Source organism: Oncorhynchus mykiss, chromosome 8 (assembly GCF_013265735.2).
Source record: "Oncorhynchus mykiss isolate Arlee chromosome 8, USDA_OmykA_1.1, whole genome shotgun sequence".
NCBI lineage: Eukaryota > Metazoa > Chordata > Actinopteri > Salmoniformes > Salmonidae > Oncorhynchus > Oncorhynchus mykiss.
In genome coordinates, this window is record NC_048572.1 from 56,582,494 (window position 1) to 56,606,980 (window position 24,487).

The 24,487-nt window shown below is 42.0% G+C and overlaps 2 protein-coding genes and 1 long non-coding RNA gene across 3 annotated transcripts; 1 reads left to right on the top strand and 2 right to left on the bottom strand.

Annotated features, from left to right (window-relative positions):
- Positions 1-532: 532 nt before the first annotated feature.
- On the bottom strand, positions 533-6,060 carry lrrc53 (leucine rich repeat containing 53). The gene is made up of 4 exons (XM_036985749.1): positions 5,439-6,060; positions 5,144-5,336; positions 4,472-4,948; positions 533-3,027 (listed from the first exon to the last, which is right to left on the bottom strand). Exons 1-4 carry the CDS (start codon positions 6,039-6,041, stop codon positions 1,058-1,060), a joined length of 3,243 nt encoding a protein of 1,080 aa, XP_036841644.1. The 5' UTR covers positions 6,042-6,060; the 3' UTR covers positions 533-1,057.
- Positions 6,061-6,290: 230 nt separating this feature from the next.
- Positions 6,291-18,824, bottom strand: LOC110530944. The gene is made up of 7 exons (XR_005052921.1): positions 18,689-18,824; positions 16,344-16,508; positions 16,053-16,104; positions 15,733-15,876; positions 13,369-13,462; positions 6,656-6,792; positions 6,291-6,404 (listed from the first exon to the last, which is right to left on the bottom strand). It is a non-coding gene; the product is annotated as an uncharacterized LOC110530944 (long non-coding RNA).
- A 580-nt stretch (positions 18,825-19,404) lies between these two features.
- On the top strand, positions 19,405-21,672 carry tyw3 (tRNA-yW synthesizing protein 3 homolog (S. cerevisiae)). Its single transcript, XM_036985750.1, is given in 5 exon segments — positions 19,405-20,071; positions 20,671-20,742; positions 20,865-20,880; positions 20,883-20,994; positions 21,169-21,672. Coding segments are annotated over 5 exon segments (429 nt in total). The 5' UTR covers positions 19,405-19,963; the 3' UTR covers positions 21,290-21,672.
- Positions 21,673-24,487: the final 2,815 nt, after the last annotated feature.

The window sequence follows — 24,487 nt, forward strand, 5'->3', positions numbered from 1 at the left end:
ATGAGGAGATGGAGCAGGAAATCAGGTTTAAGGGTATATATTACAGTTGAACATAGGAACAAACAGAGCATATGGGGGATGGTTTGGATGGAGGTTAGGAGTTGGGGCTTGTAAGGCCTGTAGGTAGGTAGGAAGGATGTGTTAGGAGTTGTGGCGTGTAAGGCCTTGGATATAGGCTTGGATGTGGATAACAAGGATGTGCTTTATGTAATTGTATCTCCAACAACATAAGAACTAGGCCCTTTCTCATATCACGCACAAAAGGAAGGGAGGAAAAGCTGCTTATATGGTGAAAGGTAGAGGAGAGGTGATTAAGGGTAATTGGAAGCCAATGGAGTCCTGTGGGGTGCCATGACCCTTCACAACAGTCACCTTGTGTAAGCCTAAACCCAATGGAGAGGATATAGAGTTCAGTAGGGCTGTCAAACCAAACTGTATACACTGCCATGTGTCTACCCTGTGCCAAATGTAACCCAAACCAACAACATGTGTAATTTAAAATAAGGATTCAGGAGACTTGAGGACAGGGCACATTTTATTTCCATGTTTATTCAAATGTTTTATTTGTGTAAAACAGAATTGATAAAAATACAAGTTATCTACCAATGCACACACTTGACAACTTCAGCATTAAATCATTCATAACACCTTGAGTCAGGTGTTAAACATAGGATGACGGGTTGAGTAAGTGCATTGGCTGACAAATAAATACGGTAAATATTTCATGTACAGTATGTTTAAAAAAAAATATATATATATATATATATATTTGTATTTTATGATCAAGCAACTAGGCAGAATAATAAGCAGTGGACAAATAACATTTTCACATGACATTCAATATAACATGACGTAGAGTATGTTGAGAAGTTCTATCACTGTAATAGAGGGCATCGTTCTAGGTTCACTTGAGCATTAAGATGAAGCGGTCATTTTGAGCTATCCCTTATTTTTGAACCCACAAGGAAACACAATAGGACAATTCAAATCCACTTATCTGATTTCCCTCTCCAGAGCAGTTGGCGGTCTGTTAGTGGTTTTCTCAGGCAGCACCAGTCTAATCCTTCTGGGTGAGCCTTTTGCTGAGGACAGGTACTCCTGTGGAACGGGCGGTCGCTGCGTTCATACTGTTGTTGGAGAGACTCTCCCCATTTAGTGAGCCAGAACCCTGGGCAATTGGAGAGATATTCTTTTCAATTAGTGATCCAGGACCCTGGGCAAGCAGAGTGAGATCTTCCACGCTTTGGAGTGCTGGAAACTGGGTTGGCTGAGAGCCGATCATGGCCTCCTGGTTAAAGTTTCCTGAAACTGGCTGTGACAACAGCGGGATAAATGGATTTACAGGCAAGCTCCCTACATTGCCTGTGTATAGTGGGAATGTGTGTGGGATGTTAGTCAGTAAAGGTGGAGGACTTAAACGACCTTGTTTGCTCAGGCTTTGAGCCTGTAAATTGTCTAAACTGCCTGGTCTGCTCAAGCTTTGAGGCTGTAATTTACCACCGTAAGCAGGGTTTGGAGCAACAGTGTTTTGTAATAGTGTAGAGTTCCCTCCCTGCACAGGAAGGTTACTGTAACTGGAAGTCATTTCCACTCCTGTGAGGGGGTGTGTTGCTGACAGTTGTGGGTTACTCAATGCCCTCTGAAGAACCACTCCATCGCCTAGGCAACGGGGGTGTTGGGGTGTCTCAGGGATGAGTGCTTGGCCCTGTCCATTTTTGTATTGCTTCACCTGCTGCCCATTGGCTGAACTACCACCAGCTCTGTTGGGGTCTGACTGGTAAGGACTCAAATTGCTTGGTATAGGTGCTTCACCAGATTCCTCAGTTACTCCTCCAGTTCTATTTTGTGAGATGTCGGCCTTCTTCTGATCTTGAGCAGTTCTACTCTTGGGATGGTCATTTGAGCCTTCCTGGTGTTCCTGTTTTGATTTTGAGGTTGTCTTTTTTTGCTTGGAGGATGCCTTGTTTTGCTGTGGCACTGGATCTTCTTTCTCTTCCTCCTCTTCGGACTCATTATCTTCATAATTATCATCAATTTCTTTAGACTTGCTAACGGTAGATTTATTTTTGGATGTCTGATTGGCTTTGTTTTTGGCAGTCGAGTTTCCTTTACTGGATTTGTCTGTTTTTCCTTTAGACTCAGACTCATCCTGTTGGTGCCTTTTGCCTTTGACATCTTTCCCCCCCGTTTTCAGTTGTTTTCGGTTCTTGGAGTTGGTTGGTTCTCTGTCGCCCTGTTCTAGATTCTGGTGGCTGTTTTTCCTTGGATGGACCTTGCTTTTCTTAAGTGGGTTAAGGTTGAGCTTTACTTTTAGTAAACCACTTGACTGGACTTTATGTTTATGCCTTTTAGAGTTGTCTTCTCTTTCAAGAGCATTACTCCTCGCAGATCGTCCACTGCCTTCATAGCGCAGTGTCTGCGTGTCACCATATTCCGCCTTCCTAGAACTTTGAATCCTGTCATGTTTGCCTTCACTATCACGGTTCATCTTTTGTACATCGACGACATGCACTCGAGGTCTTTCCAAGTCAAAGGTCACACTCCTCTGCTCACTTGCATGCTTTGCATAGATGTCCACATTAGGCTGGTTGTAGTTCATGTTCTTTCCCATATGTTGCCTTGTCAGTTGGTTGTGGTTGGGGAATCCCTCATATCCAGCAGATTCTCTTGCATGGAGTCCATATGAAACATCCCTGGCTTTATCCCCTGGCTGTCTGTACTCATAGGTTCTGTGACAGTTCACACAGCTGGCAGTTTGGGGTTGATAGTCAGTCACAGGTCTGCCACCCTCTGGTTGGAAATGTAAATTTGACTGTTTGTTGTCAATGTAATTTCCAGGCCTTGCCATCTCATCTCTTAGACCTTTATGTGTGGACATGTTTCTTTGAGCAGGTGAAAAGTAGCTGTTGCTGCCACCCAATGGCTGGTTGTTGCCATTAGGACCATGTTTTTTATAACCCTGTTGGTGATCGAGTAACTCCTGATGACCCTCTGGTGGCCTGTTGAATGACCTTTGACCTCTTAGATCTAAGTATGAACACCGGGAAAGACAGTGTTAGATAAATCTTTGATAATCTGAAGTGTGTGTGTCTGTCAATAACGTATTGTACTGTCTGTAGTCTAGTTTTCTTTAATACTAATACTTTTCCCTTCATTCTCCCATTCTAACAGTTTATGCTGTTTTAATGAATGTCACGCTCCTTGCTTAGCGACTGGGTTTGGGAGTAAATGATTACATGTAATCAGTTACTTGTAATCTGATTACAAAGAAACTGCAATCAGTTACGTTACCAGCTAAAATATTGTAATCAGATACTTTTAAAAAAACTAGATGATTACTTCTTTAATTATTCTTCAATTCAGAAAGGATGTTTTGCGGAAAAAAACAAAAAACTATGACATTATGACTTTCTGTTTTCTCAATGACATTCAATTCAGCATTGAAAAAAGTTTATCCACCTGAGCGAGTCTGACCACAAATCAGAGACCACTATGATGACACACTAGTAAATGCGATTGATGCCTTTTTGTCTTCTTCAATTACTGAAAGTAATCAGATTATGTTACTGAGTTTGGGTAATCCAAAAGTTGCATTACTGATTACAATGCACCATCGAGAGCGTCCTGACTGGTTGCATCACTGCCTGGTATGGGGGTAGTGCGAACAGCCCAGTACATCACTGGGGCCAAGCTTCCTGCCATCCGGGACCTCTATACCAGGCGGTGTCAGAGGAAGACACTAAAAATTGTCAAAGACTCCAGCCACCCTAGTCATAGACTGTTCTCTCTGCTACCGCACGGCAAGCGGTACGGGAGCGCCAAGTCTAGGTCTTCTAAACAGCTTCTACCCCCAAGCCATGAGACTCCTGAACATCTAGTCAAATGGCTACCTAAACTATTTGCATCCCCCCCCCCCTTCTTTACACCACTGCTACTCTCTGTTGTCATCTATGCATAGTCACTTTAATAACTCTACCTACATGTACATACTACCTCAACTAACCGCCGCCCCCACACATTGACTCTGTATCGGTACCCCCCTGTATATAGTCTCGCTATTGTTATTTTACTGCTGCTCTTTAATTACTTGTTACTTTTATCTCTTATCTGTATTTTTTTTAAATTGCATTGTTGGTCATCGTAAGTAAGCATTTGTCTAATACATTTTGATTTGATTAGAATTTTGGAGAGGTAACTAGTAACTAACGGATTACATTTAGAAAGTAACCTACCCAACCCTGCTTGAGAGTACCATTTCCTCCTGATTCGGCTCACCCCGACGCTTGAACCCAGGACCTCTGCTATGCTAGCACACGTGACCGCCCTCCCGAAGCACTTTACCAGTCGGCGCCACCGAAAAGTTAACAATTTGCTGGCACAGGTGGTGACACTTCATGCTAAAGAGTATGTTTCACACATCCCCATGTGCTGGCTACGCAGTCAGGGAAAATATTCACCAAAACATGCTTACCTTCCATCTTCGAGATCAGTGCTTGCGTTGGCACATGTCTCCTCCTCTCATCTGTCATGGCCAGACTCCCCATCTTATTGGGCTGGGCTCCTCCCTGCCTGAGCATGTCCAGGGTGTTCATGTGTTCGTCTCCTCCCCCCTGTTCCACTGCAGACCCAGTGACTGCAGGGCCACAGTGGGGGCGTGTAAAATGGCGGCCGTCTTTACCCATCCTCAGATCATACATGGCTCTCTCCCTTTCCCAGAGCTGAAGGTGGCTGCCTTGCTGGTTGCTATTGGGGAGCATCAGCTTGGTTTCCAGTCCCATTTGAGCCAGGTGAAGGGCTTGGTTCTCCCTGATCGGATCCCACTGGGGGACTGTTTGGGTGGGTGCTGTCCTCCTATTCTCCTCCTCCTTAGCTCCAGTCCGGTCTCTCTTGTTCGTCTCCAGTTTGCGGTAAATTATGTACACCACAGCTAGGGTGAGTCCAACACCACCTTTAAATTATTAGCATAGTTATGAGTTACAGCCGACTGACTAAGGATTTATGTAAGGGGATAAAAGAGAACACACTGTACTTTACCGTGTTGAATTATACAGAAGCCAATCAATTTAACATACTATATTTACCACTATTGAAGAAGAGAAAAGTTACATGTGGTCATTGATGAGATAGTTCCTGAGGTACTGACCAGCGAAGCAGAAGGCAGCGGCCAGAGCCAGGTCTCTGGTGTAGCGCTGAGGAGAGACGGAGTTCTTGGCCTCCACCTGCACTGTGATGTTCTGATTGGGTGGAACACAGTTGGCCTCCGTCAGCTCCAGCACCGTCTTCACTGCCGGGTTGTCAGCACTCACACAGACCATCCTACGCCCGTTGAACAGCACCTGAACAAGAATAACAAACATTATTTAGCACCTTTCATACAATGTCCATCCAAATAAAATCATTATATGAAAAGACAACAATAAGACTTTTAAACAAACAACCTTATCCGGAGCCTCCATATAGCTGGTGAGGAAAGACGCCAGCTCCCTCAGCTCACACGTACAGTTCCACCTGTTCAGTTCCAGGTTGAGACTAGTTAGCCAAGACAGGTAGGAAAATGCTTCAGGCAGGGCGTTTCGGAGCTGATTCCTGGACAGATCCAGACTACGGAGCCCCGGCAGGCCCCGGAAGCTATCCCTCCCCAGATATGTTATCAGATTATCGGACAGATCCAGGTTCTCCAGCGCCCGGAGGTCGGCCGAGGCAAAGGTAGTGGCGTCCAGCCTGGTGAGGAGGTTCCCCCCCAGCTGCAGTGTCCGCAGGGCCCTGGCGGCGTGGAACCAGGAGCCTTTGACTTCCCTCAGGGCATTGTTCCCCAGCTGGAGGATCTCCAACCTGGGCAGCCAGGAGAAGGTGGCCCTGTCCAGGGTCTGGCTGGAGAGGTGGTTGTGGTCCAGGAGGAGGGTGTGGAGGATGGTGAGATTTTGGAAGGCGTCGTGGGTGAGGGTGGTGATAGCGTTGTGGCTCAGGGACAGCACGGTCATGTTGGACATGTCAGAAAGGAAGTGGCGGTCCACAGAGACGATGGCGCCATCGGTCAGCATCAGGGCCCTGGTGGTCTCAGGGGCCTCTAGATGGGGAAGAAAACAAACACCCGTCAGTCAATCATTACTGCTTTAATAGGGCCGGCTACACAGGTAGCGGACACAAAGTGTCAGGGTCTTTATGATAGCCATAGGCTAGCATGGAGCCAGACATTCCAACAAATCATTCTCAAATAAATGCCATCTTTCCATCAGTAGACAACAATATTTGTTAATCTCAACTCGGTCAATGCTCGTTCTTACCTATGAAGTTGGAGAGCTTGTGGCAGATGACAGCGTCGTCAGAGCACACCACACAGGAAGCTGGACATGAAGAGAGGCACTGGGTGCGTGGGATTGACAGCATCAGCATCAGGAGAACACCTGGGTTTCACCAAGGATGCACGCACACACAAACAGCTGGTTAGCTTGGGAGGGAGAATGGTATACCTAAATGCGGTGTTACTGTGTTTCTTGTCAATATGTTTAGTATCCTAGCTGTTCATACATTCCATAGGCTTACATTGTAATGTAAAGCATTAATCCAATAGCTGTACAGCACGTGTAGAAAGAGAATATACCTTCTATTTATTCAATATTGACATATGGGTGTTTTAAGGGTATGGTAGACTTACTTCTCATGGTTTGGTTATTGGCCAGGCTGCATGGTTTTTTGTTTGCTCATCCATGAAAGTGGTCTCAGGGAATCATCGTCTTAAAGCTTAAAGCACCATCTTGTCTTAACTCCTTCATGGGCCTAGTCTTACTGCTCCTACAGACAAAAATACAATATCTAATTATTGTATTGCTAAAAACACATTCAGCTCAGTAACAAATATTTTTGCTCAGTTGGCAGGGGAGACCAATCAAACTGGAGGAAAAGCGATGTTAACAATCTGGGAGTATTGCAGCATGCATGGAGTCTATTCAGTTCACTCATGTTACATGTGTGTTTATCAGTCATAGCGGGACTAGCAACAGCTGCCATATACACAGTGACCGGATAGGGGGAATCCAGTGGTGGAGAAAGCATTCAATTGTTGATAGAAAATAACTCAAGTAAAAGTCACCCAGTAAAATACTGCTTGAGCAAAAGTATTTGGTTTTAAATATACTCAAGTTTCAAAAGTAAATGTAATTGCTAAAATATACTTAAAGGAAATAGTTGACATAGTCCCAAAATGTTTTGCTTGTCAGCAATCAAGTTTAAGATAAATAACTTTCAAAAGTATGTTGCATTTTGCGTCATATGATGCTGCGTTTTGCATCATGTAAAATACATCAGTGGAGGATTTCTGTATTTTGAAAAGTACATATCTTGAAAACAAGCAAAACACTTTGGGACTATGTCAACAAATAGACTAATGAAACAAATACTAAAAGATAGATTTGGGTGGAATGTTCCTTAAAGTATCAAAAGTAAAAATCATTTCAAATTCAAGTTTTGCAAACCAGATGGCACAATTATTTATTTAAAAAAATGTACGGATAGCCAGGGGCACACTCCAATACTCAAACATAATTTACAAATGTTTTTAGTGAGTGTGTTTAGTGAGTCCGCCAGATCAGAGGCGGTAGAGGGGTGACCAAGGATGTCCTTTTGAGTGCGTGAATTGGGCAATTTTCCTGTCCTGCTAAGCTTTCAAAGTAAACAAATAAAACGTTTTATGTTTTCTTTAGGAATGTAGTAAATGTAACAGTTGTCAAAAATGTATATAGTAAAGTACAGATACCCCCCCCCCCCCAAAAAAAAACTACTTAAATGGTCCTTTAAACTATTTTTTACTTAAGTACTTTCCACCACTCTGGGAATCTTAGATGGGGCTGACACCTAAGGTGTCAGGTTTCTGTGGAGGCTGTTCATGTAAACAGTCTCCTCAACTCACCACCAGGACAGAGAAACAGGTCTGTGGGACAAGCATGTAAACACCCCTCGCACTGGGCCATGTATTCTGGGCCCTGTATTTTATTCCCAGGATCAGATCGATCTGGCTGTTTTTGAGCCGTTTTTTTCAGAAAAGAATCAGATCATTCTGATCAAGATCACAGAATCCGGACTTTCAGTGCTTTGAACAGTCATTATGCCGATTCTGTCGCAATACGTTTCTTAAACGGGATCAAACAGGGAGGGACTTATCTGAATCTGTCCAATAGACACTAATTTTCCTAGCAAAACAGAATGTTTTGCAACTGTTAGGAGTAGTGATTAGACCCAAGGCTTACACCTTTCCATCTGTTGAATAGGTTGTGGTACTACTTCTACACCGTCATAGGGAAAAAGATGAGTCAACTACATGAATTTAAGTATGATAAAAAAAGATTAGATCTTTCATATCACTTATAAGATGCATTTATTTGGCACTTGTCAATATAACAACTGACCACCTACCTACAGTGCATTCAGAAATGATTCAGACCCCTTTGACGTTTTCTACATGTTGTTACGTTACAGCCTTATTATAAAATGGATAGAATAAAATTAAATAATCAATCTACACACACTACCCCATAATGACAAAGTGAAACATTTTTTAAAAATGTGGGCAAATTTATAAAAAATAAAAAAACAGAAATACCTTATTTACATAAGTATTCAGACCCTTTGCTATGAGACTCGAAATTGAGCTCAGGTGCATCCTGTTTCCATTGATCACCTTTGAGATGTTTCTACAACTTGATTGGAGTCCACCTGTGGTAAATTCAATTGATTGGACATGATTTGAAAAGGCACACACCTGTCTATATAAGGTTCCACAGTTGACAGTGCATGTCAGAGCAAAAAACAAGACGGAAGCCACTCCTCAATAAAAGGCATATGACAGCCCACTTGGAATTTGACAAAAGTTACCTAAAGACTCTCAGACTATGAGAAACAGGATTCTCTGAAACCAAGATTGAACTCCTTGGCCTGAATGCCAAGCGTCACGTCTGGAGGAAACCTGGCACCATCCCTATGGTGAACCATGGTGGTGGCAGCATCATGCTGTGGGGATGTTTTTCAGTGGCAAGGAATGGGAGACTAGTCAGGATCGATGGGAAAGATATAGGGAGCAAAGTACAGAGATCCTTGGTGTGAACTGCTCCAGATCTCTCAGGACCTCAGACTGGGGCAAAGATTCACCTTCCAACAGGACAATAACCCTTAGCACACAGTCAAGACAACGAAAGAGTGGTTTCAGGACAAGTCTCTGAATATCCTTGAGTAGCCCCGCCAGACCCCGGACTAGAACCCGATTGAACATCTCTGGAAAGGCCTGAAAATAGCTGTGCAGCAACGCTCCCCATCCAACCTGATAGAGCTTGAGACGATCTACAGAGAAGAATGGGAGAAACTCTCCAAATACAGGTGTGCCAAGCTTGTAGCGTCATACCCAAGAAGTACACAGTAAAGAGTCTGAATACTTGTGTAAATGTGGAATTTTATTATTTGTAATACATTTCTAAACATTTCTCAAAAAAAAAAAAATATTTGTCATTATGGGGTATTGTGTGTAGATTGATGAGGGAAAAAAACAATTGAATCCATTTTAGAATACACCTGTAAGGTAACAAAATGTTAATTCTGATTTAAAAGTCAGATTGAATTACAGAATTCCTATTCTGAGGATCAAAATCAAATGTTTTATTTTTTTGGCAATCGGATAACATTTGATCCTATCCGATTGCCAAAATCTGATCAGATCAAACTGGGCTCAACTGTTGTTGAGTGCTCAGATTGAGGGGCACTACAATACTACTTCAAAACAGGACCTGACGATTGTACCCACATTGTTTTTCTTCAAAATAGTACCAGATAGGGGATATTTGGCTTGTAATCAAAGTGGAACCCTTTTTGGTGCTATATAGAACCCTTTTTTGAAAGTTCAATAAAGAACCATGCTCATAAGGTTCTAAATGGAACCTGCATGGTGCTATAAAGAACCCTTTCCTAAGGTTCCATAAAAAAACATTAAAAAAGGTTGCATATAGCACCAAAACAGGGTTCCGCTATGGTTTACAACCCCTTTGGGGAAATATAGAACCCTTTTTATGGTTATTTATAGAACGTTTATGGAGAATGGTTCTATAAAGAAATGTTCTCAGTCTGAAAGGTTCTTTGTAGATCCTTTTCAAGAAACATACAAGTTTATTTTTATTCTGATCAGCCATATTATATTGTTAAAATTCCATAGGTGTTGTTATTGTGTTAATTGACAAGTTAAATCAAGTGCGCAACCTCTGGAACAGGTGGGGGTCCCCTGAGGAGGGAATTGAGAACCACTGACTGATTTAGTCAACCTTTCTTAATTGGCACAAGGCCATACGTGAATCTTTCACAAGACATCGTCACTGCCCATAGTCATACACAGTTGAAGTCGGAAGTTTACATACACCTAAGCCAAATACATTTAAACTCAGTTTTTCACAATTCCTGACATTTAATCCTAGTAAAAATTCCCTGTCTTAGGTCAGTTAGGATCACCACTTTATTTTAAGTATGTGAAATGTCAGAATAATAGTAGAGAATGATTTATTTCAGCTTTCATTTCTATCATCACATTCCCAGTGGGTCAGAAGTTTACATACACTCAATTCGTTTTTGGTAGCATTGCCTTTAAATAGTTTAACATGGGTCAAACATTTTGGGTAGCCTTCCACAGGCTTCCCACAGTAAGTTTGGTGAATTTTGGCCCATTCCTCCTGACAGAGCTGGTGTAACTGAGTCAGGTTTGTAGGCCTCCTTGCTCGCACACACTTTTTCAGTTCTGCCTACACATTTTCTATAGGTTTGAGGTCAGGACTTGGTGATGGCCACTCCAATACCTTGACTTTCCTTAAGCCATTTTGCCACAACTTCGGAAGTATGCTTGGGGTCATTGTACATTTGGAAGACCCATTTGCGACCAAGCTTTAACTTCCTGAGTGATGTCTTGAGATGATGCTTCAATATAGCCACATAATTTTACTTCGTCATGATGCCATCTATTTTGTGAAGTGCACCAGCCCCTTCTGCAGCAAAGAACCCCCACAACATGATGCTGCCACCCCCGTGCTTCATGGCTGGGATGGTGTTCTTCGGCTTGCAAGCCTCCCCCTTTTTCCTCCAAACATAACGATGGTCATTATGGCCAAAAAGTTATATTTTTGTTTCATCAGACTAGAGAACATTTCTCCAAAAAGTACGATCTTTGTCCCCATGTGCAGTTGCAAACCGTAGTCTGGCTTTTTATGGCGGTTTTGGAGTGTTGTCACCAGCATCTTCACAAGGTCCTTTGCTGTTGTTCTGGGGTTGATTTGCACTTTTCGCACCAAAGTACGTTCATCTCTAGGAGACAGAATGCGTCTCCTTCCTGAGCAGTATGATGGCAGCGTGGTCCCATGGTGTTTATACTTGCGTACTATTGTTTGTACAGATGAATGTGGTACCTTCAGGCATTTGGAAATTGCTCTCAAGGATGAACCAGACTTGTGGAGGTCTACAATTTTTTTTATGAGGTCTTGGCTGATTTCTTTTGATTTTCCCATGATGTCAAGCAAAGAGGCACCGAGTTAAGGTAGGCCTTGAAATACATCCACAGGTACACCTCCAATTGACTCAAATTATGTCAATTAGCCTATCAGAAGCTTCTAAAGCCATGACATAATTTTCTGGAATTTTCCAAGCTGTGTAAAGGCACAGTCAACTTAGTAGTGTATGTAAACTTCTGACCCACTGGAATTGTGATACAGTGACTTATAAGGGAATACTCCCTTTTAGGAATACCCACTTTTGCCCTCAGAACAGCCTCAATTCGTCAGGGCATGGACTCAACAAGGTGTCGAAAGCATTCCACAGGGATGCTGGCCCCTGTTGACTCCAATGCTTTCCACAGTTGTGTCAAGTTGGCTGGATGTCCTTTGGGTGGGGGAACATTCTTGATACACACAGGAGTATATTTATTTTATTGAACCTTTATTTAACTAGGCAAGGAAAACTGTTGAGCGTGAAAAACCTAGCAGCATTGCAGTTCTTGACAGACTCAAACCGGTGCGCCTGGCACCTACTACCATACCCCGTTCAAAGGCACTTAAATCCTTATTTAACCTGTCTCCTTCCCTTCATCTACACTGACTGAAGTGGATTTAACAAGTGACATCAATGGCAGGCTTTGAAGCCACTGATCGGCCATATTGGCATTCCCCAGTAGGAACAATCCTCAATAGGAAAGAAAAGAATTCTACAGTATTTAAATAGAAATTAAAAGGACAAAAAAAAAAAGTTTAAGTCATCTTCAAGGATTTTTTTGTTATGTTTAGCTCACATAATATAATAAAGTATGCATTAAGGTTTATGTAATAGAATAAACTATTTTTTAAACAACGGTGGGGGAGTACCTAGATGGAGGCATGGTGGCTTCAACATAGTCCTATACATAGTCCTCTGTCCTATAATTCATCTAGTGTATATATAAATCATTGAACACAACACAGTAGATAAACTCAAATCAAATGTTATTTTTCACATGCGCTAAATACAACAGTGAAATGTTTACTTACAAGCCCTTAACCAACAATGCAGTTTTAAGAAAAATAAAAAATAAAAGTAACAAATAATTAGAGCAGCAGTAAAATAACAATAGCAAGGCTATATACGGGGGGTGCAGGTACAGAGTCAATGTGTGGGGGTACCGGTTAGCCAAGGTAATTGAGGTAATATGTACATGTAGTTAAAGTGACTATGCATAGATAATTAACAGAGTAGCAGCAGTGTAAAAGAGGGGGGGCGGGCAATGCAAATAGTCTGGGTAGCCATTTGATTAGCTGTTCAGGAGTCTTATGGCTTGTGGGTAGAAGCTATGGACTGGAATGATACTCTCACTCACATTTGAGAGCTGTGGGCAAACCAAGGCCCCAAGTTGTCTAATGAGCCACCTCCCATACATTTTAATTATCACTAAAAGAGCAGAGAACCCTTTTGTGAACTGTAAAGAACCATTGAAGAGCTCAAGGGTTATCTGAGTCATTATAGTTCCACATAGAACCATCACCCATCCCAAAGAACACTTGAGGAACCTTCACTGTTCAGTGTGTATAAATGTACAAGAAGCGTCAGCATCATTTAAGTACCATATAAGTGACAGCAACAAAGAAACATTATCTAGATCATAAACAAGTCTTACCTGCAGGCCTACATGGACCAGAGAATCAAACAGTACAAAAATAAAGCCGGACTGCACACAGATCAGCTGCTAGTCCATTACAGGTAATAAACATAATTTCTCATTGTGCTTCATCATGTCGATGTTGGCCCGCCCAGGTTACGGTAGTCAGTTCTACTGTGTCACAGTCAACAGTCTGTGTTCCTATTGGAGAGGCTGGGTAAGGTTACCTGTGCTCCTCTGGGCATGCTCAGTCCGCAGGGGCTGTCACCCGAGATGGCATGGATGGGACGGTGTCATACGCACCCCTGACTTCTCTTGTACCTGATAGAGGTAAAATACGGTGCACTTCAACTCTATTAATCTGAAACAGGGGGCCTTCCCTTTGTAACAATTTAGAAAAATGCCATTCAGATAAAATATTTATTTCATAACATTTTTCTTATGGCCAGTGAGCAATTGAAATGATTCGACCCAATGCATCTAAATGACAACAAATGCACATGATTAAAGACAGGCAGATAACCAAAAGTGAGCACCGTCGTCTTGGTCTGTGGCAAGATGTCAAGCAACGTGAATTCCATATGCATGAAACGCTTCCTCCACGACCTCATGTACAGTAATCAGAATTTCATCCTCTATATCGATCAGTAACAGTAAGTAGGTAGGCACTGGTAGGTATGGAAAACTATCTCAAAATAGAATACTGGTAAATTGACTATAGCTAGATATAATTCCAATGCCTTGGCTGACAATAGGAAAACAAAAGCAGTTTTTACATGGCTAAAGGAGAAGGATTCCTCATTCAATATATTCTGATAAAGTGGCCTGGGAAAAAGAGCGGGACAGTAAATTCTATTTCTGTCATGGGCTAAGGAGTTCAAAAGGTGTTGCGATCCTATTCAAAAACAATCTGGATCATGAGGTGCAATCCATTAAATAATATCCTCAAGGAAGATGGATTCAAATAACTGTATTCTAATGGTAGGGGACTACAACAGTTTTAAGCATGTCAATAGACCGTAAAGGGAATCATACTACCATCTACAACCCTCTGGTGCTCAAAGAGATTATGAATATTATGGACACATTGGAGTCTACAGTCAGATGCAGTATCCCACTCAGGTCCATTTTGGGGCCTATTCTGTTCCTAATCTCATGATCCCTCTCGGCCATATCCCCAGAGACTATAACATCAACTTCCACAGCTAGGCTGATGATACCCAAATATACACTGAGTATGTAAAACATTAAGAACATGAATCCAGGTGAATCCACGTGAAAGCTATGAATGGGCAAAACAAAAGATTTAAGTGCCTTTGAGTGGGTGTTCCTAATGTTTGGTATACTCCGTAAAAGTGAAAAAGAGTATTGATTGAGGATCGAATGCAATCAGATCATCAACTTACAGTGCCTTCAGAAAGTATTCATACCCCTTGACTTATTCCACATTTTGTTGTGTTACAGCCTGAATTCAAAATGGATTCTTTTTTTTAATCTTACCCATATACATACACTCCTGCATAATGATGAAGTGAAAAGATGTTTATAGACATTTTTGCAAATTTATTGAAAAGGAAATACAGAAATATCTAATTTACATAAGTGTCACACCCCTGAGTCAATACTATGCAGAAGCACATTTGGCAGTGATTACAGTTGTGACCCTTTCTGGGTAAGTCTCTAAGAGCTTTCCACAACTTTCATGCTCTGTCAAATTGGTTGTTGATCATTGATCATTGCCATTTTCAGGTCTTGCCATAGATTTTCAAGTAGAGTTAAGTTAAAACTGTAACACGGCCACTTGGGAACATTCACTGTCTTCTTGGTAAGCAACTCCAGTGTAGATTTGGCCTTGTGTTTTAGGTTATTGTCCTGCTGAAAGGTGAATTCATCTCCCAGTGTCTGGTGGAAAGCAGACTGAACCAGGTTTTCCTCTAGGATTTTGCCTGTGCTTAGCTCCATTCCGTTTCTTTATCCTGAAAAACTCCCCAGTCCTTAATGATTACAATTATACCCATAACATGATGCAGCCACCACTATGCTTTTCCCCAAACATAATACTTTTTATTCAGTGCAAAAAGTTAATTGCTTTGCCACATTTTTTGCAGGATTACTTTGGTGCCTTGTTGCAAACAGGATGCATGTTTTGGAATATTTTTACTCTGTACAGGCTTCCTTCTCTTCACTCTGTCAATTAGGTTAGTATTGGGGAATAACTACAATGTTGTTCATCCATCCTCCGTTTTTCCCTATCACAGCCATTAAACTCGGTAACTCTGTTAAAGTCACCATTGGCTTCATGGGTGGTGGACCATTCTTGACACACACTGGAAACTGTTGAGCGTGAAAAATACATCAGCGTTGCAGTTCTTGACACAAACCGGTGTGCCTGGCACCTACTACCATACCCGGTTCAAAGGCACTGAAATGTTTTGTCTTGCCCATTCACCCTCTGAATGGCACACATATACAATCCATGTCTCAATTGTCCCAAGGCTTAAAAATCCTTCTATAACATGCCTCCTCCCGTTCATCAACACTGATTGAAGTGGAGTTAACAAGTGACATCAATAAGGGATCATAGCTTTCACCTGGATTCATGTGGTCAGTCTATGTCATGGAAAGAGCATTCTATGTGAGCTCTGTTCTTCAGGGCAAGCTTCAGTCCCTCTGCGGTCCCTGCTGTCCCCAGGACCCTCAGACCCAAGGCCACCTGACACGCTGCACACCCCCACCTGACAGATACACACCACCAAGTAGACGTCACAAACGCTGAGCCGTATTTAATCAACCCCACCTAAAAAACCTGTCGTGCAATAAAGGTCATTTGAATTAATTTGATCTTCATAAATCAAAATGAAAAACAAAATTTACAGCACAAACATTAAACAGAAGAGGGCATTGGTCTTACCCCGCCGCTGGCTCCATGGATGAGTACTGTCTCGCCTGCTTTAGCATGTGCTCTGCATCATAAGACAGAATTCATTATACTGTACTGTACCCCACCCCCCAAACAAAGCCTGTTACTTAATAATAGGCATACAGCTTTTAACATAAAATTAAAGTCTTTTTTTGCCAGCCGAGGCAATGAACCTCCTCAATTTAATTGAACATTAAATCGATTGTGATGCTGAATCTGTCTAACCATGTCAAATCCAAAAACCTCAACCAAAACATTGGTGTCAAAATGTTGGTGTCTTACTTATGGGAGAGAGCTCTGTATGCTGTGAAGTAAGGGATCCCAAATGGCAGCTCCCTGTTTGTAGTCTAAGGAGTCTGGCAGCCGGGAGACAAGGTCATCAGACACAACGGTGTATTCTGCATACCTTCCAGTCTCTGTGGCCGTGGCAAACACACGGTCACCAGCCTGAAAGATCAAAAGATACACCCGAATGTCATGCAAACAACTTAAAGACATGTTCAGGAACTTTGGCGACTACTAAGTATTTTTGAAACCTCCCGCTTTGGGCAGGATGTGTCAATGTGTAGTTCATACATGCATAATCTATGAGCAGAATTACTGTTTTACCTCACTTAGCCACGAAATCCCTAGTTTTTCTGGAAGCTATGGCGTGCCATTTCCCTTACATTTTCCCCCACGTGGGCCAGCCCCCGAGCAATTTGAGTTCTAGCCAATGAGCTTCAGTCCCTCGCCAACTAAGCGACAGCTTGCAAGATGCACACACAGCAGAGCGAGAGGTAGAGAACAATGACATGGCACACATATGTGATGTAGAAAGCAATTTTCAGGGACCAATTTTGGCTCGTGAACACTACATTCAGAAATACTGTCTAAAAAGTGTACAATAGTACTCAGAGAATCTCTTTAATATATACTGAACAAAAATATAAATGCAACATGTAAAGTGTTGGTCCCATGTTTCATGAGCTGAAATAAAAGATCCCAGAAATGTTCCTTACACACAAAAACCTTATTTCTCTCAGATTGAGCACAAATTTGTTTACATCCCTGTTAGTGAGAATTTCTCATTTGCCAAGATAATCCATTCACCTGCAGGTGTGGCATATCAAGAAGCTGATTAAACAGTATGATCATTACAAAGGTGCACCTTGTGCTGTGGACAATAAAAGGCCACTCTAAAATGTGGCGTTTTGTCACACAACACAATGCCAGATTTGAGGGAGCGTGCAAATGTCATGCTGACTGCAGGAATGTCCACCAGAGCTGTTGCCAGAGAATTGAATTCATCTACCATAAGCCGCCTCCAACGTCTTTTTAGAGAATTTGACAGTACGTATAACCGGCCTCACAACAGCAGATCAAGTGTAACCACGCCAGCCCAGGACCTCCACATCTGGCTTCTTCACCTACGATCTGTCTGAGACCAGCCACCCAGACATCTGATGAAACTGAGGAGTATTTCTGTCTGTAATAAAGCCCTTTTGTGGGAAAAAGTTATTCTGATTGGCTAGGCCTGGCTCCCCAGTGAGTGGGCCTTGCTCCCAAGTGGGTGGCCAAATGCCCCCCCCAGGCCCACCCATGGCTGCACCCCTGCCCAGCTGTGAAATCCATAGATTAGGGCCTAATGAATTTATTTCAATTGACTGATTTCCAGAGGTGTGGACTCGAATCACATGACTTGGACTCGAGTCACAAATATGATGACTTGCAACTCGACTTTGACACCAATGACTCGTGACTTGACTTGGACTTGAGCCTTATGACTCGACCTGACTTGATACCCTCCCCAAGCCCAAATGTTAAAATGGTGCTATTAAAAAAAGTGTGCAGCGCATCAACGGATTACAGTTTGAATCGGACAGCAGCCAATCAAATTGTGCCAGCTGAGAAAAAGTTGTGCGTGGAAGTGCAGAGGAACGTCGGCGGATTAATTCAGATGGAGCCCTTGGAAAGATGATACCCCAAATTATTATTTTCAGATATAAAGACGACGCTGTATCAACAAAAAACGGATTGCAACTTGCAAAACATGCGGGTAGAAAATTACAGATTGAGGCACAACAATTTCCAACTTTGTTTGACATTTGAAGCTCCACAAAGAACGGTAAGTCGTGGCTAATATAGCTGACAGCTATATATTTTATTACTTTACTAGTGTATCATGTAGACAACGTAACGTTAAATCAATGAGCCTCCACACAGTCAGTCAGTGTGGGAACGTGATCATTGCACCCAAGATTGAGCTACAACTGGCTAGGCAGTTGGTAGCCTAAATCCTGCCCGATGTTACTGCTGTTCCTAAAACCAGGACTTGAGACATGACTTGATACTTGAGGGTCTTGACTTGAGACTTCAACTCGGACTTGCCTGTCTTGACTTGGGACTTGAGTGCTAAGACTTGAGACTTACTTGGGACTTGTAAAACAATGACTTGGTCCCACCTCTGCTGATTTCCTTACATGAAATGTAAATGCATTCACCAAAAGGCTACTTGTGGTTCATCAGTCTATATTCTTAGGTAGTGCTGGATGCAAAATGTTTCTTAACTACACTAGCATCACATTCCGCATGAGAATACCATCAGTAATCATAATGTAACAGGGATGGATGGAGAAGATCATCACCTGTAAGTTGGACCCCATCTCCAACAGCCTCCACAACCCCGGACACATCAGTTCCTGTGTAGGGCAGGCTGGGCTTCCTGGTGTAGGTCCCAGAGCAGGTGTTGGTCTCCATTGGGTTCACTCCACACACATGGATCAGTACCTGGAGAACACACAGGCTGTTTCATGAGAACCATCGACAGAACTACATTCAACTAACATAATACAAAATATAAAACAGCAAAATATAAAACAGCTACAGGTAGAAGTGCAATAGCTAACCATGTCATGTATTTATTGTACTTTAGCAAAAGTAATAGCAAGTTCAAGTTTTTTATTGACTGGTTTCTGATCAGAATTTGGCGCAGGTATGTACTGTAGGAGCAGTTTCCAAACCGAAGGTCCTCCAAACTTACTCACTCACTCGAATGGCTCTCGTTAACTTGGATGTTGTCATTTTCAAACAAATAGAGTAGTCCTTGTAAATCACGTTAAATGCAGAACGCTGGCAAGCAGCAGTAGAAGACACACGAGTGACTTGTGGTCTTTGGACAGTGGCATTAGCTAGCAAGTAAGCCATTTCTTGTTACCTAGCTAGCTAACTTCATTACTTCAGCAGGACGTTTGAGTAGAAATACCATAATGTGTCTAAATACAACTAGCATAAACATATATCAAGGCAATGATAAGGTATGTCAAAACGGACTAATTCATGAGAGAAGTTGTAAGTGGCTGTCCTCCCCTCTGTTGCCTCACGGTGGCGACAGCAGGTCATTTTTAAACATCCGTGTTTGACCACAGATGATCCATTATATTAACCAGATATGAGAACAAGGTTTCCACTAGTCAGCCACAAAGTCCAAATTGGCTCTATTAAACATTCATCAAAACAAACATTTGATTTTTGGTTTTAATATAAGGTTAGCGGTGTGGTTAAGATCAGGGTTAGGTTTAAAATCACATTTTAAGAAGAACTCTTCGCTTGGTGAGCGATAAAAAAAAAAACAGTTGCTGGAGAAGACAGATTTTGGGCCCAGCTATCCCTCTCGCTTTACCTCTTCCTCTCTGATTTGACTGATCAGCATTTGACTCTCTCGGCAACCGTAAAACGCCTTTTTCATTTGATAAACATAACATTTTATTCAAAACATTAGGCAAGCATGCTTGCTTACTAAATGCAAAACGCTGTATATTATAGATGATACAGAGTAATATACTCTCAAAATCTGTCTGTTAGCTAAAATGGAAAATACATTTATCCAATGGAAGAAACTATGTCTAAACAACATAACTTAGATGTCAGCAAGAAAGGAGGACATCTCACATATTGTTTCTGCCATAAACAACTCAGCCTATTATTTCACCACCAGCTCCTGTTCTGGAAGGATTCTTCTCATAGATGGGGTGAGGTTTTTGCTAGCTTTTGAATTATTCCAGTCACTAAATGCCTGCTGCAGCTATCTGTCTAACTAGTATACCATTGTAAGCTAGTTAGATAGCTAGCCTATTGTCACCCATTACATTATTCAGATAGCTAGCTACTATGCAAGTCATAGCTACAATGGTGAATCAGCCTATTCCTGTGGTGTCTGTCTATTTATCTTCTATCCGTCCCAGGTGTCAGACACTCCAGATGTGCAGAAACTGAACTGTCCCTGGCTTTTCATCACACCAAGAAATGTCATATGGGCGATTTGATGTCTGATTTGGAGATGTCATGTGAAGATACTGTGTTGAAGTTTGAAGTTTTGTGCTTCATGTCCAATGTAGACAGCTTGAAGATACACAGCTTCTGGTTGGAGTTAAAGAACCCTCCTGCTCTCTAGTTCTCATTGAAAACACCAGAAAAAATATCAGACTCTCCAGACTAGTTTACAACATGTTGCAGTTGGCTCTGTATAGCTTGCTTATATTAAAACTATTGTACCACGAACTGCGCATGCAATGTGTTGGCTGACGAACACAGCAGTGATAGTTAATGTAAACTGATGTTTATTTTACAGCACTCTTTGGCAATAAACTCTGGCTTTAGAAACTCTGGATTGACTGTAGACAAGAAGGGCAAAATCATAACGGTTTGTAATTGAGTTTACGTTTTTCAATTATTCTTCTGTAATGAAGTGCTTTACTGAAATGCTTGTGTAACAGAAGTTGTTTGTTTTATTCTGTGTGCATTCTCCATGGGATATTTCTCTAGGCAGTCCGAAGTACCCATGGTCTGTTCCACTGAGCCACAAAGGACAGGTCCTGGTGAAGGAGGACTACATCTACTTCCTGGTGGAAGTAGCCAATCAGAAAATGGAGGAAAATGTCAAACAAATTGAGAGGTAAATTGTCCATGACCAATTACAGCAGCTAGCTACATATCATTGTGTCTAAAATGATGATCAAAGTTTAGTTCATGACTTGATTTACAAAAAGCGCTCACAATTTATTGGAATTTAAACCTCAACTCTTGAGCTTACGATTCGCTATAGCAAAAGTTTTTCATGCGTCAACAGGTTCTACGAGTGGCTACAGTCTGCTTTGCAACCAGCTGAACCTCAAAGCCCAAGTAGACAGGAGACGGAGGAGAAATCTGTTTACAAGCAACGGAGGAAAAGAGGACAGACAAACGTTTAAACAGACACTCAGACAGACGCCTGCCAAGACAACAGAGACATTAATCCAGTTGAGTTTGAGGACTGCTTGGGCAGGGGGCTGGATCTGTTCACATAGACAAATCAAATCAAATACATTTGTATTTGTCACGCGCTTTGTCAACAACGGGTGTAGACACAACAGTGAAATGCTTACTTACGGGTCCTTCCCAACAATGCAGAGAGGGAGAGAAAATAGAGAAATAATAGAAAAGTAATAATTCAAGCAATAATAAATACATAATGAGTACATAATATCTTGGCTATATACACTGGATACCAGTCCCAAGTCGATGTGCAATTGTTTTTTCCCCCGTCATCAATCTTTTTTTAATTTGATTTATTTCACCTTTATTTAACCAGGTAGGCAAGTTGAGAACAAGTTCTCATTTACAATTGCGACCTGGCCAAGATAAAGCAAAGCAATTCGACACATACAACAACACAGAATTACACATGGAGTAAAACAAACATACAGTCAATAATACAGTAGAAAAATAAGTCTATATACAATGTGAGCAAGTGAGGTGAGATAAGGGAGGTAAAGGCAAAAAAGGCCATGGTGGCGAAGTAAATACAATATAGCAAGTAAAACACTGGAATGGTTGATTTGTAGTGGAAGAATGTGCAAAGTAGAGATAGAAATAACGGGGATTATTTTGCGACATTGCTTATGTTTAGTAAACCTACAGTACCAGTCAAAAGTGGAATCGTATGGAATCATGTAACCAAAAAAGTGATTAACAAATCAAAATATATTCTTCAAAGTAGCCACCCTTTGCATTGATGACAGCTTTGCACACTCTTGGCATTCTCTCAACCAGCTTAATGAGGTAGTCACCTGGAATGCATTTAAATTAACAAGTGTGCCTTGTTAAAAGTTCATTTGTGGAATTTATTTCCTTTTTAATGCGTTTGAGCCAGTCAGTTGTGTTGTGAGAAGGTAGGGCTGGTATACAGAATATAGCCCTATTTGGTAAAAGCCCTATTTGGTCCATATTATGGCAAGAACAGCTCAAATAAGCAAAGAGAAACGACAGTCCATCATTACTTTAAGACATGACGGTTAGTCAATTTCAATAACTTTCTTCAAGTGCAGTCGCAAAAAAAAGTGCTGTGATGAAACTGGCTCTCATGAGGACCGCCACAGGAAAGGAAGACCGAGAGTTACCTCTGCTGCAGAGGATAAGTTCGTAAGAGTTACCAGCCTCAGATTTCAGCCCAAGTAAATGCTTCACAGAGTTAAAGTAACAGACACATTTCAACATCAACTGTTCAGAGCATACTGTGTGAATCAGGTCTTCATGGTTGAATTGCTGCAAAGAAACCACTACTAAAGGACACCAATAATAAGAAGAGACTTGAAGGCCTGAAATACGAGCAATGGACATTAGGCCAGTGGAAATCTGTCTGTTTGTCTAATGAGTCCACATGTTAGATTTTTGGTTCCAACCGCCGTGTCTTTGTGAGACGCAGAGTAGGTGAACGGATGATCTCTGCATGTGTGGTTCCCACCATGAAGCATGAAGGATGAGGTGTGATTGTGTGGGGGTGCTGTACTGGTGACACTGATTTATTTAGAATTCAAGGCACACTTAACCAGCATGGCTACCACAGCATTCTACAGCGATACACCGTCCCATCTGGTTTGCACTTAGTGTGACTATAATTGGTTTTTCAACCGGACAGTGACCCAACACACCTCCAGGCTGTGTAACGATTATTTGACCAAGAAGGAGAGTGATGGAGTGCTGTATCAGATAACCTGGCCTCCACAATCACCCAACCTCAACCCAATTGAGATGGTTTGGGATGAGTTGGACCGCAGACTGAAGGAAAAGCAGCCAACAAGTACTCAGCATATGTGGGAACTCTTTCAAGACTGTTGGGAAGGAATTCCAGCTGAAGCAGGTTGAGAGAATGCCAGGAGTGTGCAAAGCTGTCATAAAAGCAAAGGGTGGCTACTTTGAAGAATCTCAAATATATTTTGATTTGTTTGACACTTTTTTGGTTACTACATGATTCTATGTGTGTTATTTTATATATATCGGATATCTTCACTATTATTCTACAATGTAGAAAATAGTAAAATAAAGAAAAGCCCTTGAATGGGTAGGTATGTCCAAACCTTTGACTGGTATTGTAAGTATTCAGACCCTTTACGCAGTACTTTGTTGAAGCACCTTTGGCTTCTTTGCAGATCCTCCCAAGCTCTGTCAGGTTGGATGGGGAGTGTCGCTGCACAGCTATTTTCAGGTCTCTCCAGAGATGTTTGATCGGGTTCAAGTCTGGGGTCTGGCTGGGCCACTCAATGACATTCAGAGACTTGTCCCAAAGCCACTCCTGCGTTGTCTTGGCTGTGTGCTTAGGGTCGTTGTCCTGTTGGAAGGTGAGTCTTTGTCTCAGTCTGAGGTCCTGAGCGCTCTGGCGCAGGTTTTCATCAAGGACCTCTTGGTACTTTGCTCCGTTCATCTTTCCCTCGATCCTGACTAGTCTCTCAGTCTCTGCTGCTGAAAAACATAAAGTCAAATACTTTCAGAAGGCACTGTACCTAGTGATAAAGTGACAAGGCAACAGGATAGATAATAACTAGTAGCAGCAGTGTATGTGATGAGTCAACAAAGTGTCTATGCAGATAGTCCGGGTAGCTATTTAGCAGTCTTATGGCTTGGGGGTAGAAGCTGTTCAGGGTCCTGTTGGTTCCAGACTTGGTGCATCAGTACTTTAGAACGTTTTGAGGGTCTGAGGGCCAACGCCAAATCTTCTCAGCCTCGGAACAGGGTTGTTCAGAGATAATCGTTGGTCCCCATAATCATTAGGAAAACACTGGTCTTCTGGAAGACACTCTGTAAAGCTAGTCTAGACAGAGTAAAGAGTGGAGTGTATTCAACTGTGGTGTTATTAATGGACTAAAGCAGAAGGAGGTTTAAAGATCCAGCAACCACACATCATTGTAAATATAGTACAAGGTCAATCAAACATAGCCTTAGGACAAAGCATGGAGTGCATCCATATTTGTCCTTTAAGTAAATATACTGTAACTCTAATCTCACTAAAGACTCTACCTCCCTTTGTTTTTGATGACTGGCGCCTGTGTAACATAAAAACAAAGTGCACGTTCGCGTTTGCCTTTGCCTCCCGTGCAACTCCCTCCAGTCTGTTTCAGTTTAATCCACCATCA